Source organism: Microcaecilia unicolor, chromosome 6, assembly GCF_901765095.1.
Source record: "Microcaecilia unicolor chromosome 6, aMicUni1.1, whole genome shotgun sequence".
Taxonomy (NCBI): domain Eukaryota; kingdom Metazoa; phylum Chordata; class Amphibia; order Gymnophiona; family Siphonopidae; genus Microcaecilia; species Microcaecilia unicolor.
The window spans coordinates 100378975-100393433 of record NC_044036.1 but is presented as its reverse complement, the minus strand read 5'-3'; the positions used below and the strand labels follow the sequence as shown (position 1 = coordinate 100393433).

Here is a 14459-nt window from a genome sequence, read left to right as displayed (position 1 = left end):
GTTTCTCTGGCTTGTCCGCTTGAAATATCATTTCTGACACCGGTATCCCACCCAAATCTTCCTCGGTGAAGACCGAAGCAAAGAATTAATTCAATCTCTCCGCTACGTCTTTGTCTTCTTTGATCGCCCCTTTTACCCCTCGGTCATCCAGCGGCCCAACCGATTCTTTTGCCGGCTTCCTGCTTTTAATATACCCCAAAAAAATTTTACTTTGTTTTTTGCCTCTAATGCTATCTTTTTTTCGTAATCCCTCTTGGCCTTCTTTATCTGTGCCTTGCATTTGCTTTGACACTTCTTATGCTGCTGCTTGTTATTTTCAGACGGTTCCTTCTTCTATTTTCTGAAGGCATTTCTTTTAGCCCTAATAGCTTCCTTCACCTCACTTTTCAACCAGGCCGGCTGTCTTTTGGAGTTCCGTCTTTCTTTTCTAATTAGTGGAATATGTTTGGCCTGGGCCTCCAGGATGGTATTTTTGAACAGCGTCCATGCCTGTTGTACAGTTTTTACCCTCTCAGTTGTCTCCCTAAGTTTTTTTTTTTTTTTTTCCACCGTTCTTCTCATTTTATCATAGTCTGCTTTTTTTAAAGTTAAACGCTAACGTATTTGACTTCCTGTGTATAGTTATTTCAAGGTTGATATTAAAACTGATCATATTATGATCACTGTTATCAAGCGGCCCCAGTACCATAACGTCCCTCACCAGATCATGCTCCACTAAGGACCTAGAATTTTTCCTTCTCTCGTGAGCTCCTGCACCAGCTGCTCCATAAAGCTGTCCTTGATTTCATCAAGGAATTGTACCTCTCTAGCGTGTCCCGATGTTACATTTACCCAGTCTTTATTTGGATAATTGAAGTCACCCGTTATTATCACATTGCCCATTTTGTTTGCGTCTCTGATTTCTTTTATCATTTCTGCGTCTACCTGCTCATCCTGGCGAGGCGGACGGTAGTACACTCCTATCACCGTCCTTTTCCCTTGTATACATGGAATTTCAACCCACAATGATTCAAAGGTGTGATTTGTGTCCTGCTGAATTTGTAATCTATCTGAGTCAAGGCTGTTGTTAATATACAATGCTACCCCTCCACCAGTCCAGTCCACCCTATCACCACGATATACTTTGTACCCCGGTATGACAGTGTCCCACTGGTTATCCTCCTTCCACCAGGTCTCAGTAATGCCTATTATATCCAATTTTTCATTTAGTGCAATATATTCCAACTCTCCCATCTTATTTCTTAGACTCCTAGCATTTACATATAGATATTTCAGAGTATGTTTGTTGTTCCTATTTGCATGGTGCTTAGTACTGGACACTACTGATTTGGAATCTTTTGTCTGATCTTTAGTTTATTTAAGGGCACCTGGCCTTACCACAGTCTGTTGTGCAACCTCACTATCCAGAAACCCTATCTTCCCTGTTTGTTGAGCACCTGATTCTCAAAGTGAACATATCCAAACACTATAATGAAAATAAAATGATTTTTTTCTACCTTTGTTGTCTGGTGACTGTTTTTCTGATCATTATGACCCAGTATCCGATTCTGCTGCTATCTGTCCTCTTAACTCCGTTTCCAGGGCTTCCTTTCCATTTGTTTTTCTTTTCCTCCTTTCTTCTTCATTTCTGGTCCTCAGCTTCTGCTATTTTCTTCATCCATGTGCAGTTTTTCTCCTCTCTTCCTTTTCCCTCATCTCATCTTCTTCCTCACTCTTCCCTCCCTTCCATCCATGTCCAGCATTTCTTCTCTCTCCCCTCCTCTCCATCCACCCATGTCCAGCGACCCTTCTCTCCCCCTGCCCTCCATCCACCCATGTCCAGCGACCCTTCTCTCCCCCTGCCCTGCATCCACCCATACCCAGCGACCTTTCTCTCCCCCTGCCCTGCATGCACCCATACCCAGCGACCCTCCTCTCCCCTGCTCTCCATGCACCCATAACCAGTGACCCTCCTCTCCCCTGCCCTCCATGCACCCATACCCAGCGACCCTCCTCTCCCTTGCCCTGCATGCACCTATACCCAGCGACCCTCCTCTCCCCTGCCCTGCATGCACCCATGTCCAGTGACCCGCCTTTCCCCTGCCCTCCATGCACCCATGTCCAGTGACCCTCCTCACCCCTGCCCTACCCTCCATGCACCCATACCCAGCGACCCTCCTCTCTCCTGCCCTGCATGCACCCATACCCAGCGACCCTCCTCTCCCCTGCCCTGCATGCACCCATACCCAGTGACCCTCCTCTCCCCTGCCCTGCATGCACCCATACCCAGCGACCCTCCTTTCCCCTGCCCTCCATCCATGTCCAGAAGTGACCCTCCTCTCCCCTCCATCCATCCACCCATGCCCAGCGACTCCCTTCTCTCCCCTGCCAACCCCTCCCGAGTTGTTCAGCGAATTCTCCTCCCTCCCTCCGGATGCAGTCCCTCACTGACCTGACTCTGAGTCACCCTGCCTTGTCCTAATTGTTCGGGTCAGGCAGTCTTGCCTGCCCGTTGCCAGCGCTGATTCTCCCCCGCTGCTGGATCACACTTCAAAATGGCCACCAAGACTTACAAGGGCGGCCTCCAAGACTTCAGCAGAAGTCTCGCGAGGCCGCCTCTGGAAGTCTCGGCGGCCAGTTTTAAAGCCGAACCAGCAGCGGGGGAGAGTTAGCGCTGGCAGCGGGCATGCAAGACTGCCTGCCTCGAAGAATTCGAAGGACAAGGCAGGGTGACTCAGAGTCAGGTTGGTGCGGGACCGGATCCGGAGGGAGGGAGGAGAGCCGGCTTGCGCTTTTTAACAACCGGCTTGCAAGTCGGAAGAAAATTTAACAACCGGCTCTTGCGAGCCGGTGCAAGCCGGCTCCAGCACACCACTGATTGCAGGTGAATATTGTTTGGCTCTTATGGGGAGTCAAGCCAATATAGTGTCCAGTGTGTCTGGTTGTGCCACAGTGAGATCTTAATCTTGTCCTGAAACCTTAGCTGACCTTAAGCTTAAGGTGGGTGTCACAGGGCCAGGGTTAGGGGATGACACCCAAGGCAATTGCCTTGGGCCTCAAACTTGCCCCACTCTGTTGAATGCATAGCCTGAAGATGGGCTTTTGAGGCCTCCTGTCAGGTTTCTGCCCTAGGCCCCTGCATGTCTTACACTAGCCTTGTTTCTGGTGAATGTGTGTTTGGTTCGGCAGGTCTTAGAGTCTGCTAAAAAGGACAAGTAGGGATCCCTACATGAAAGAGCTTGAAATTCTCTTTTTAATGCATGGTGACTTCCTTCTTGCCTAAGGTGGCTTCTCTCTTGTACTTTTATTTTGTTACATTTGTACCCCGCGCTTTCCCACTCATGGCAGGCTCAGTGCGGTAGGCAATGGAGGGTTAAGTGACTTGCCCAGACTCACAAGGCGCTGCCTGTGCCGGGAATCGAACTCCGTTCCTCAGTTCCCCAGGACCAAAGTCCACCACCCTAACCACTAGGCCACTTGAATCAATCTGTCTCCCAGCATTTTCTAAGCAGAAGAAGGAAGTCTTTGAGGAGGTTCTTCATAACATAGACATTTGGAGAGTTCTGTTCCATTATCATTAAAGGAATTCATGACCTCTAGATAATGGAACAGAACTCTCTAAATGTCTATGTTATGAAGAACCTCCTCAAAGACTTCCTACTCCTAAGGTCCACCGAACACCACAGTCAGTCTTTCATGGTTTGATAGATTAAGGCTTCAATTGAACTGGAACATGATGCTGGAAGAGTTCTGGGTGCATTTAACAAGGTCTGTAATAGGGTGGACACCCTGGAGGGTGTGGATGGCATGAGGAAGGATCTAGTTAAGCTTGAAGAATGGTCCAATAATTGGCAACTAAGATTTAATGCTAAGAAATGCAAGGTCATGCAATTGAGTTACAAGAATCCAGGGTACAGATCAATATAGAGGGTGAACTGCTCTGTACGAAAGAAGAATGGAACTTGGGGGTGATTGTGTCTGATGACCTTAAGGTCTCCAAACAGGTAGAAAAAGCAATATTCAAAGCCAGAAGGATGCTTGGCTGCATAAGGAGAGGGATGACCAGCAGGAAAAAGAGATGGTAGTGCCCTTGTATAAGTCTTTGGTGATGCCCCATTTAGAGTACTGTGTGCAATTCTGGAGGCCACACCTACAGAAGGATGTAAACAGGATAGAGTTGGTCCAGAGGGTGGCTACAAAATTGGTAAGTGTTCTCTGTCATAAAGCATATAGGAACAGGCTTAGGAACTTCAACATGTATACAGTGGAGGAAAGATGGGAGAGAGGGAATATGATAGAGATGTTTAAATACCTCAGGGACATTAATGTACAGGAGGTGAGCCTTTTTCAAAGGAAGGAAAACTCTGGAATGAGGGGCATACAAAGAAGTTAAGAGGAAATAGGCTTAGGAGGAATCTAAGAATATACTCTTTCACGGAAAGGGTGGTCGAGGTCATGGAGACGAGGACTGTGTCAGAATTTAAGAAAGCATGGGACAGGCATGTGGGATCCTTTAGGAAAGCTAGAGTTAGTGGTTACTAAGGATGGGCCACATGGCCCTTATCTGCTGTCATGTTTCTACATCTCAGTTGACCTTGTGGATGGAGGCTAGGCGGTAGCTACAAGATTGATGTCCGGGCCAGAGAGGATGGTGCCTTTGGCAGGGTGGTGCTTGAGGGAACCTTGTCTTCCCCTCTGCCATGAGAGAGCGAGCGAGCTTTGGTACATCCTATCAGTCTTGACAGGTTTATCAGGATGGAAAGGAAAATGAAATTTGATCTTATATGCTAATTCTATAAGACTTTCATTTTTGCTGCAGCTTGTTCCTTTCTGGGGTGCTGTGTTTTATACGTTGGGGGCAGGGTGTCAGATTAGCATGAACATACTGGCAAGTTCCAGGTTGTACTACACCTTATAAAGGTGATGTCACTGGAAAGTTTAGCTTCTTTACCTCCCTCTGCTGGTAGGGTGGTATAACCCATCAGTCTGAACTGATCTAGCAGGGATAAAGGAAAGAAAATCGTCAAGTAAGGACGTGCTTCACCTTATATAACATTACTAAAATTATTTATTTTCTGCAGGAAAATGACTTGAATGACATGTTGAAATCACTGTACAACCATCCTTTGCCAAAGGCAAACACGCCTGTCAATATAAGTGTGGTAAGTATAATATAGATTCTTTATGTATTTTTTCAATCAAATGGAATATTAGAGGGAGGTTATACATAAGGGATCAAAAATGTGTCTTTCTGTCTCTGTATTGCGGAAAAATAACTCTGTGGTTTAATGGAAGAGGACCAAATTTTGCATTGAGGGGAAAAAAAAAGGAGAAAAAGACATATCAAGTTAGAAAATGAGCCAGATGAAGCTGGGGATTCCAGAAAACTGAAGTCCCAAAAATAGCCCAGTGCATTTGTTTGCAACTGTAGCATAGAAATATTGATATGAAACATAGCAATTAGAGAACTGCTCTGTTCAAACTGCTCTTTATCTTATGGCCACAGACACTCTTACAGGCAAATACGTTCACATGCAGACAGATGTATTCACAAATGCGCACATCCACAGGCATATATGCAAACAGAAGCGTGTACACAGAAGAACATAGAGAAGGTTGGGAATAATTCCATGTGGCATGCTGCACATACTTTTCCCCTTCCCCCAATCCCTTGCTGCTAAACCCTATCACTACTTTCTGGCTCTTAATAAATCAGATGTATATTTCATTTCTGTTGTTGTAAATTCCACTATGAAACCTAGTGACTGAGCTGTGTAGCTTTCTTAATAGCAGCTACATGCAGTGATACTTTTGGTATCTCTACTAATGTAGGGAAAACACAGCGATACCTTTGCCTTGGGGCAGAGGCATCCTTTGAAATTTTGTACAGTTAGATTTAATACTATAATAATATAACTGTTTATATCCTGCACTATCCGGGGATCTAGGTGGGTTACAAAATTACAAGGTAAAGCCTAAATTCAACCATAGAACATAATTGGTTTTAATCTATTCAAACCAACAAAATGTTTAATTTAAACTTCCTCTCCTTTTCTCCTCCAGGCCAGAGAAAAAAAAGAGACAACACATATACAGATAGACACAACACAGATATAACCATGCACTCAGATACACACACATGATGTGCATCTGAATGCATGGTAGGAAAGAATTTCATGACCCTTACTCTGTATGCATTTCCCACTTGTTTGAAGATGTTACATTGTAAGGTAAAGATTACACTTTGACAATAGCACATTATTTTGAAGAGTAGACCCATTTCATAACTAAGACTAATGGTTCTTATATGTTTTATAAATCTGTTTATTCAGGAGTGATTATCAGTTCAGCAGAGAATCAAATAGCAAGCAGGAAACAAGGCAGATTTCTTGTTGGAGTTTATAGACTGGCTTTGAATTTTGGATTTTCAATATTACTTACTGTTTAAAACTCTCAAAATAAGTTACATTTTCTACAGACAATAGAGCCATATGTTTGCAGGCTAGTTGGGTTTGGGATGAAAGGAGAATATTTGACAAACAGTCCCACCAGCCACAGGAAATATGTTAGCCTCCCCCCCCCCCCCCCCCCCCCCCCCCCCCCCCAATGTAAGCCGCATTGAGCCTGTCATGAGTGGGAAAGCGTGGGGTACAAATGTAACAAAAAAACAACAAACAAACAAAATTCCTGCAATAATAATAACTTATAATACCTTAATATACAGTTTGTTTACCAGCCTTAGCATTATGTTGTTTTTGAGCTTTTAAGGAAATCTCTGCCAATGCTTTTTATAGCTTTGGTGTCATCAGTCAAAACATATGGCAGACAAGAGAAGGATAGCATGAAACTAGACTCTCCTGACCAACTACATTTGATAAGAATAATTCTGTTTCTCCCCATTATAAATCTATTTTAACATTCCTGTTAAGAAAGTTTAAGACTATGTGGATGGTACATTGTTTTTCTTCATGGATTGTTACTTTGTGGTGATGGGCTTTTACTATATTGCCTGCCCTATATGTGCAAAGAGAGGCATTCCAGAGGGCAGGCTTTACGACAACATTTATACTTATATGTATATTTTCAATTTTGCTGAACTATGTCCTTATTCTGAATAAATCGTTCATAGAAAATGGTGGGTATAAATGTATGCCCATAGTTTTCCTGAGATGGTTTTCAGAGCAAAAGTGCATGTATACTTTTGCTTCAGAAATCCATATATTGAAAAATGTTAACACCCTTGAATATTTTTTATAGTCTGCTGTTTAAAAATGACTATAAAAACAAATCAAAGTAGGAGTTTGTTTTTCTAATCTACACTCTGCTTTCAGTGTGAAAGAACAATTACAGAAATATTTTTTAAAAACAATTACGAATAGGAAACAAAAAAGTCTTCATGGAAATTATTTGTTTCTAAAAATTGCTTTAGCAAAGCCTATAATATATTTATTATTAAACAGTTTGTAGCCTGCACGATCTACTCTTCTCAACTTAAGTGGCACACGCTTGTGTCCAGGCACAGTAGCTGGCCTGATTTGAATACTCTTGGGTTTAGAATCAAATTGCTGCTGTTGTATGTAGTGAATTTGAAGCAGAGGTCTAAATTTGTTGAACACGGAGCTGCTGAAAGAATCCGGATTAGTTATTTAAAAGTACGGATTGGAGGAAGGCTTTAATAAAATTGTCTGTATGTTTGAATATCCTTTGGGACACTGTCAGTTCCATCACTATAAAGTGGAAACAGTATGGCACTACGAAGATGCTGCCTTGATCCTTTCCAAAATTGGTCGCCATGGGTTAAGGAAGCTGCTGAGGAAGGGTACTATGAGGCTGAAAATTATGTGAAAAGGACTAAAGAGATTTCTGGCTGAGACAGAGTACATGTGGATTGTTAATCAGCTTCAAGATTGCTGCATAAACAAAAGCCTGGGAGGGTACAAAAAGAAAGCTACTGCTAAAGGAAAGCTATGTGATGTGCTGAACAGTGTTTGCCTAGCTAGCACTATTCATATATGGGACAAGTTTTTGTGGTCTGATGAGCCTAAAGTATAACTTTTTGGTCTCAATGCTACTACTACTATTTAACATTTCTAAAGCGCTGCCAGGGTTACACAGCGCTGTACAATTTTAACACAAAAGGACAATCCCTGCTCAAAGAGCTTACAATCTAATGGACAAGTGTAGAGTCAGTCAAGTAGGGGTAGTCAATTTGGGGCATTCACGATTACATGAAAGGTACAAAGGTATAAAGGTTAGGTGCCGAAAGCAATATCGAAGAGGTGGGCTTTGAGCAATGATTTGAAGATGGGTAAGGAGGGTATTCCATGCGTAAGGTGATGCGAGGCAGAATGGGTGGAGCCTGGAATTGGCGGTGGTGGAGAAGGGTGTTGAGAGGAGGGATTTGTTCTGTGAGCGGAGGTTACGGGCGGGAATCAATGCTAAATGATATGTGTGACATACAACAAGCATAGCTGATCATCCTTCAATACCATCTCTACAGTAAAGCATGGTGGTGGCAGCATTATTTTATGGAGATGCTTTGCAGCAGCAGGGACATGAAGGCTTGTAAAGAGCAAGGGAAAGAAGGATGCTGCTAAGTCTGGAGAATACAAGTCTATAGAAAAACTTGTATTCTGACACTGAGTGGGAAGAATTTATATTTCAGAAGGACAATGATCCTAACTAAGCACAAAGCAAAAACCCTCTTGAAATAGCTTGAGCTGATATGCCCAGCATTGGCAAAAACTGTACCATCCTGATGTTCAAAGTTGGTAGACACTTATGATGGTTATCTGTATAATAGGGTTTCCACCAAGTATTGCGTGAAAGAGTTTGAAGACTTCTGCAGTCAAGATTTTTGGTTTCTTTTTCTTAGTTTTTTTGAATAGTTCTGTATTTTTTTCCCATTGAAAGTGTAGTGTATAGGTGGAGAGAGTAGAGGCTATGACCCTGAGTTCTTGGTGAAAGCAGTACCAGTTGCTGCTTGTGTGACCTGTATCAGAGGAGAGTAGAGCAATGAGTTGGAAGAGCTAGAGTGATATCATTAGAGCATGGGACCACATAAAAAGCTAGTTCTGCTGAGTTTGTAGCAGAGAGAACGGAGACTGTGACCTTCAATGTCTGTTGGAAGCAGTACCACATAAAAAGCCAGCCACAGTGAGTTTGGAGTGGAGAATGGAGACTGTGACTCTCTAAGTACCCAGTGAAAGCAGTACCTATTGCTACTTGGGTGACCTGTTCCGGAGGATCTGAGTGGCAAATGGGGAGCTGCTTGACTGTCATTAAATCACTGGTGACCAAATTAAAAAAAAAAAGATAGTTCTGTTCTGTTGCACATGGCAGCAGATGTGTGCCTGAAGGGGAAATGCCTCTTTGGAGCTCCGTTGGAATATCAAGGAATGCCTAAGAGCATGGAGAAGATTTTTGAAGAGAAGAATAACTTAAGACTGAGTAGTGTTGGTGATGATCTTCATGCGGTAAGTGTTGCAGTGGAGAAAAAGACAGGTAAAAATAACACTCCCAGTGATTTTTCTCCAGTTGTTTTGGGTCCCATGGATAAGTGAGTTATTGGGAAAAGGAATAAAAATTGTGTCTCCTGAGGAGAATTATGGGTATAGGTCTCCAACCACACTACCCATGACTTTTAATTTCTTCAGCTTCTGGCTTCCTTGGATGAAGGTTCTGAGCTTTCCTGTACAGTAGCATTACCAAAAGCAGTTATTCCACCAGTTTCTAAAGATGTAATTCAGAGAGATCCTACATCAGTAGAAATTCCATGCGTGAAGTGAAAGAGTAGACTGGTAGGGCTGTACTATTGCCCACCAGGACAGAACGAAAAGACAGATGAAGAAATGTTTACAGAAATTAGGAAAGCTCGAAAATTTGGCAGTATTATAATGAGAGATTTCAATTACCCCAATAATGACTAGATAAATGTTACATCAGAGAAAGTTAGGGAGGTAAAATTCTTAGATGTAATAAATGACTACTTCTTGGAGCAACTGGTCCAAGAGGGGGCGCTATTTTAGATGTAGTCCTTAATGCAGAGCATGGCACGAGTGGTAACGATGTTGGATCCTTTAGGAAACAGTGGTCATAACATGATCAGATTTGAGCTGATACCTGGCATAGTGTGAAGTCACAAAGGAAATCTACTGTAGCAGCATTTAATTTTCGAAGGGACGACAACAATAAAATGAGAAAAATTATTAAAAAGAAGCCCTCTCTGAGGTGATGCCGATGCCCAGAACGTTGACACTGGTACCTCGCAGAATGTTGAAGCCGAGGTCTGAGCAGGAAGTACCCTCTCTGACATCGGTGGAGGAATCTTCACTGGAGTCTGAGAGAAGGGCTGCACCTCAATGCTCCTTGAAGCATGGACATCATTCCACTAGATTGAGGCTGGTGCAGACTCATTCTCCTGATTCTCAAGAAGAAGAGGAGTCTGACTGGAACCACTCATGGGTATCAGGTGAAGATCCACATTATCTCTCAAAGGAGGAATCATATGATATCCCTTCTGATCTTACACCTGCTGAACAGAGATGAAAATCTCTTCCAGAGGTGCTCTTTTTCATTGGTTTTGTCAGGGAGATGTCTGCAGCCATCCCATTTAAGCTGGAGACAGAGGAGGAGCCCAGGGCAGAGATGTTATCTGTCTTGGGCTATAAGGAAGGGGTCACTGTGCCATTACACTCTATCCTTAAGAATGTACTGATGAGGAACTGGGATTCTCCCCTCTCAGTGCAGGTAGTACCCAAGAACATGGATATTCAATATTGTATCCTGAATTCTCCTGGATTCGAGAGGGCCCAGTTTCCTCACCACTCTTTGGTAGTTGAATCCGCTCTCAAACAAGCTAAGAGCTCTCAGTCTCGTGCCTTGGCACTCCTGGGGTGAGAGACCAGAGACTTAGACTTGTTTGAGAGGAAAACGTTTCAGGCCTCGTTGCTCGTTGCCTGCATCCAGTCCTACCAGCTCTACAGGAGCCTTTACTTGGCGTCTCTAGTTAATAGTATGCTTAATCTGGCAGATTCTCTCCCTGTGGAGCAGGCTGCAGAGCTTCGCCAGTTAGCAGATGGAGTGATGGCATTATTTGGCCAAGGGCGCTTGCAATACTTTTGGTATTGCTTCCAGACTCTTTGGAATGGGTGTGAGGATGCGCAGACTCTTATGGCTGTGTGTTTCTGATCTGGAATAGGCTGTTCAGGAGAGCTTGGCGGACATGCCCTGCCAAGGGGACAACTTGTTTGAAGTGGAAGTGGTCGCTGACCTCATTAAAAAGCACACTGATACTATTCACATTCTCTCTTGGCATCCTCATCTGCATCTTCTTTAGCAAGAAGATTTTTGACTGGGCAGAGACACAGGTCCTACTACTTTCAAAGGTGTAGGTACCAGCCTTCTGCTCGGTCTTCTTAGGCAACTCAGGGCCCCCATCCCAGGCCTCGCCAGCTCCATCCCCAGAAACCCCAGCTGGCTCCCCAGTCAAAGCAGGGCATGGGCTTTTGACTGGCTTCAGCAGAGCATGGTCACACAAAGAGTATCCATTCCGGATGACCTACTGGTCAGAGGGAGGTTCACTCTTTACCACCACAAATGGACCCTTATAAGCTCCGACCAGTGGGTGCTTCAAATAGTCCGTCGCGGGTATGCTCTAAAATGGTGTCAGCAACCTCCAGATTGCCCACTGAGATTGTCTTACATCAGCTCTTTAGCACAAGCAAGTACTTGTACAGGAAATCTCTGCCTTCTGCAGGCCCAATCGGTCAAACCTGTACCACCAGTGGAGGAGGGGCAGGGATTCTATTCCTGGTACTTTCTTGTGATCAAGAAAATGGGGGGATTCCGGCCTATTCTAGACGTAGAACAAATTTCTGGTGAAAGAAAAGTTCAGGATGATTTCCCTGGGCACCCTATTTCCTGTTCATTCAGAAAATGATTGGCTGTGCTTTCTGGACTTAAAGGATGCCTTTACCCACATTTCGATACTTCCTAGTCACAGGAGGTATCTCAGATTTCAAGTGGGGAAACACCACTTGCAGTATCGCATTCTGCCATTTGGCCTAGCGTCTGCCCCCAGAGTTTTCACCAAGTGCCTGGCGGTAGTTGCAGTATTTCTTTGCAGACTGGGAGTGTATATGTTTCCTTACCTGGATGATTGGCAGGTCAAGAACACATCTCGGGACGGGGCAGTCTAGTCAATGTGGTTGACTATTCAGGTGTTTGAGCTACTGGGGGTTTATCATAAATTATCCCAAGTCCCATCTCCACCCATTATGACAATTGGAGTACATAGGAGCCCTGCTAGATACAGTGCAGGCTCGGGCCTTCCTTCCTGTAGTGTGAGCGGATACCTTGGTAGTTCTTGCCTCACAGGCCTGCAGCAGCCAGCAGGTTTCAGCTCCTCAAATGTTGAGACTAATGGGCCACATGGCTTCCACAGTGCATGTTACTCCTGTGACATGGCTCCATGTTCTGCTCAAAGCTGGCCAACATAATAGAATGGCAAGAAGGAAACATTGTTCAAAAAAGTCCACCTTGAATCCCATTTGAAATATGCTACGGAACACTCTGGAGTTGCTATAGCCATATGACAAAATGTTTTGTGGTGTGATAAAACTAAAATAGAATTTGTTAGCCTGAATGCATTGTGTTACGTTTGGCACAACCACCAATACAACACATCCAAAAAAACGCCATTATTTGTCAGGTATGAATGTGGATAGCATAAGTTTATGGGGATATTTCTCATTGGCAGGGACAGGGTACATGTCAAAATAGAGTAATGGAGAAAAGTATAGAAATGCCCTTGAGGAAAATCTGCTGTCACCTTTCAGCATGACAATAACTCAGTAGAGCAAATGCTGCAGTGCAGTGGCCAAGTAAAAAATGGTAAATGTCCTTGAGTGATCTAGTTAGAGCCCTGACAATCCAATCAGTCGTTTGTGGCATGCCTTGAAATTTGCTGTCCACTAATGGTTTCAATAAACTTGACAGAGCTTCAGCAGTTTTATGAGGAAGAATGATGCAATATTGGCAAACCTAGGTGTGCAGAGTTGTTAGAGACCTATCTCAACAGACACACAGCTGAACTTGCTGCTAAAGGTGTTTCCACTGTACATTGACTCAGGGGTGGAGACTTACCAGTTGTTACATTGTAGGGATTTTGTTTTTTTTTGATAGCCACTCTGTGTGTGTAGAATTTTAAGTTTTGAGCCTTATTCACTGGATAGTCTTCCTAGGTCCAAGTCTTCTTTTTGTATTTTTTGGGATTTATCTGGTATATCCCTTATCATCTTTCTTTACCTATACTGTTTAATTGACAAGCTCTCATTTTTCATAATGCATGAGATCTATGGCTACAAATTAGAAAATCTTTGAAGTATGTTGGCAGCTTTAGCTGGAGCCTCAGAAAATTTCTACTAGTTTTAACAAGCATGAGAATGAGAAAACTAGAGCTGTTTATTAACTGTTAGCTTGCAATAACCCTGTTATTGCTCATTATCTGCAGTAGGGCATAAGAGGCGGCCTGCAGCAGGTAATGCACCATAACAATATTTGCATATTAACCAGTGGTAAATGAGTCCTATTGGCATGCTAAAAGATTTCTGTATGCTTCACCCAAACCTGAAACAAACTGAGCGAGTGTATATGCTACTGCTTTGATAGTTCTAGTTTCTGAAAAGGAGAATTGCAATTGTGTTGATCTTCTGTCAATGAAATTTAATTTATAAAAATCAAATTTTCACTTTTTTCCTTGTATTAAACAAGAATAAAGAGCTGTTTATTTCAAGTGAACAGATTCTGAAAAATCAGCCAAGTCCTATATTGGTGAGTGAAACAAAGGCACAGGTGAACTGACAGGTCTAATGGACAAAAAGGGAATCCCTGGTTCTGTTAATTTTTCAGCTGTTTCTCTCTGTGCTTTGGGGAGTGCACAAGATTTAGCTCTTTCTTCTAATTACACTACTTGATTTTTTTTCCTGTTTGCACTTTTCCTGTTTCAGCATTAATTTTGAAATATTTTCTAGGGGAGAAATTCATGGAATGATTCCTTTGATTACCAAAACACAAAAATAATGCAAGTGGGGGGGGGGGGGGGGGGGGGAATTCCTGGCAATTTCCTCCTGTTCCTTTGTGGAACAGAAGAAAGAAGCAGACCATATAAAGAAAAACAGTTTATTGGTGTTTCAAAGCTCCCAGGGTTTACAATCCAATACATGACATGCCCATGTTTCGCCAACAGTATAGGCTCCATCAGGAGCAACTAAAACTGTAAAATTGAACATAAAAACACATCAATAAAGAATTCAATAAATATATACATGTCTGTGAACAAAAACCTATAGCTGGTGTCATGACCACATCTAAATAAATAAATGTTTAATTAAGGCAATAAATAATTAAAAATACCAAATAAATGAATATATAAAACAAGAACTACTTCAAATACCATAAAACTTAAGCAATAAGAAGTT

At 43.0% G+C, this 14459-nt stretch overlaps 1 protein-coding gene across 5 annotated transcripts in view; it reads left to right on the top strand.

Annotated features, from left to right (window-relative positions):
• The window catches only part of DENND1B (DENN domain containing 1B), a 537680-nt gene that overhangs the window by 247678 nt on the left and 275543 nt on the right, over nucleotides 1-14459 (top strand). For 3 of the 5 annotated variants that reach the window (XM_030206247.1, XM_030206245.1, XM_030206248.1), the window contains exons 7-8: nucleotides 5061-5141; nucleotides 13753-13812. In XM_030206247.1, the coding sequence (XP_030062107.1) occupies nucleotides 5061-5141; nucleotides 13753-13812 (141 nt within the window). The remainder of the gene's footprint in view (nucleotides 1-5060; nucleotides 5142-13752; nucleotides 13813-14459) is intronic. The other 2 variants (XM_030206246.1, XM_030206249.1) reach the window with 1 other exon arrangement.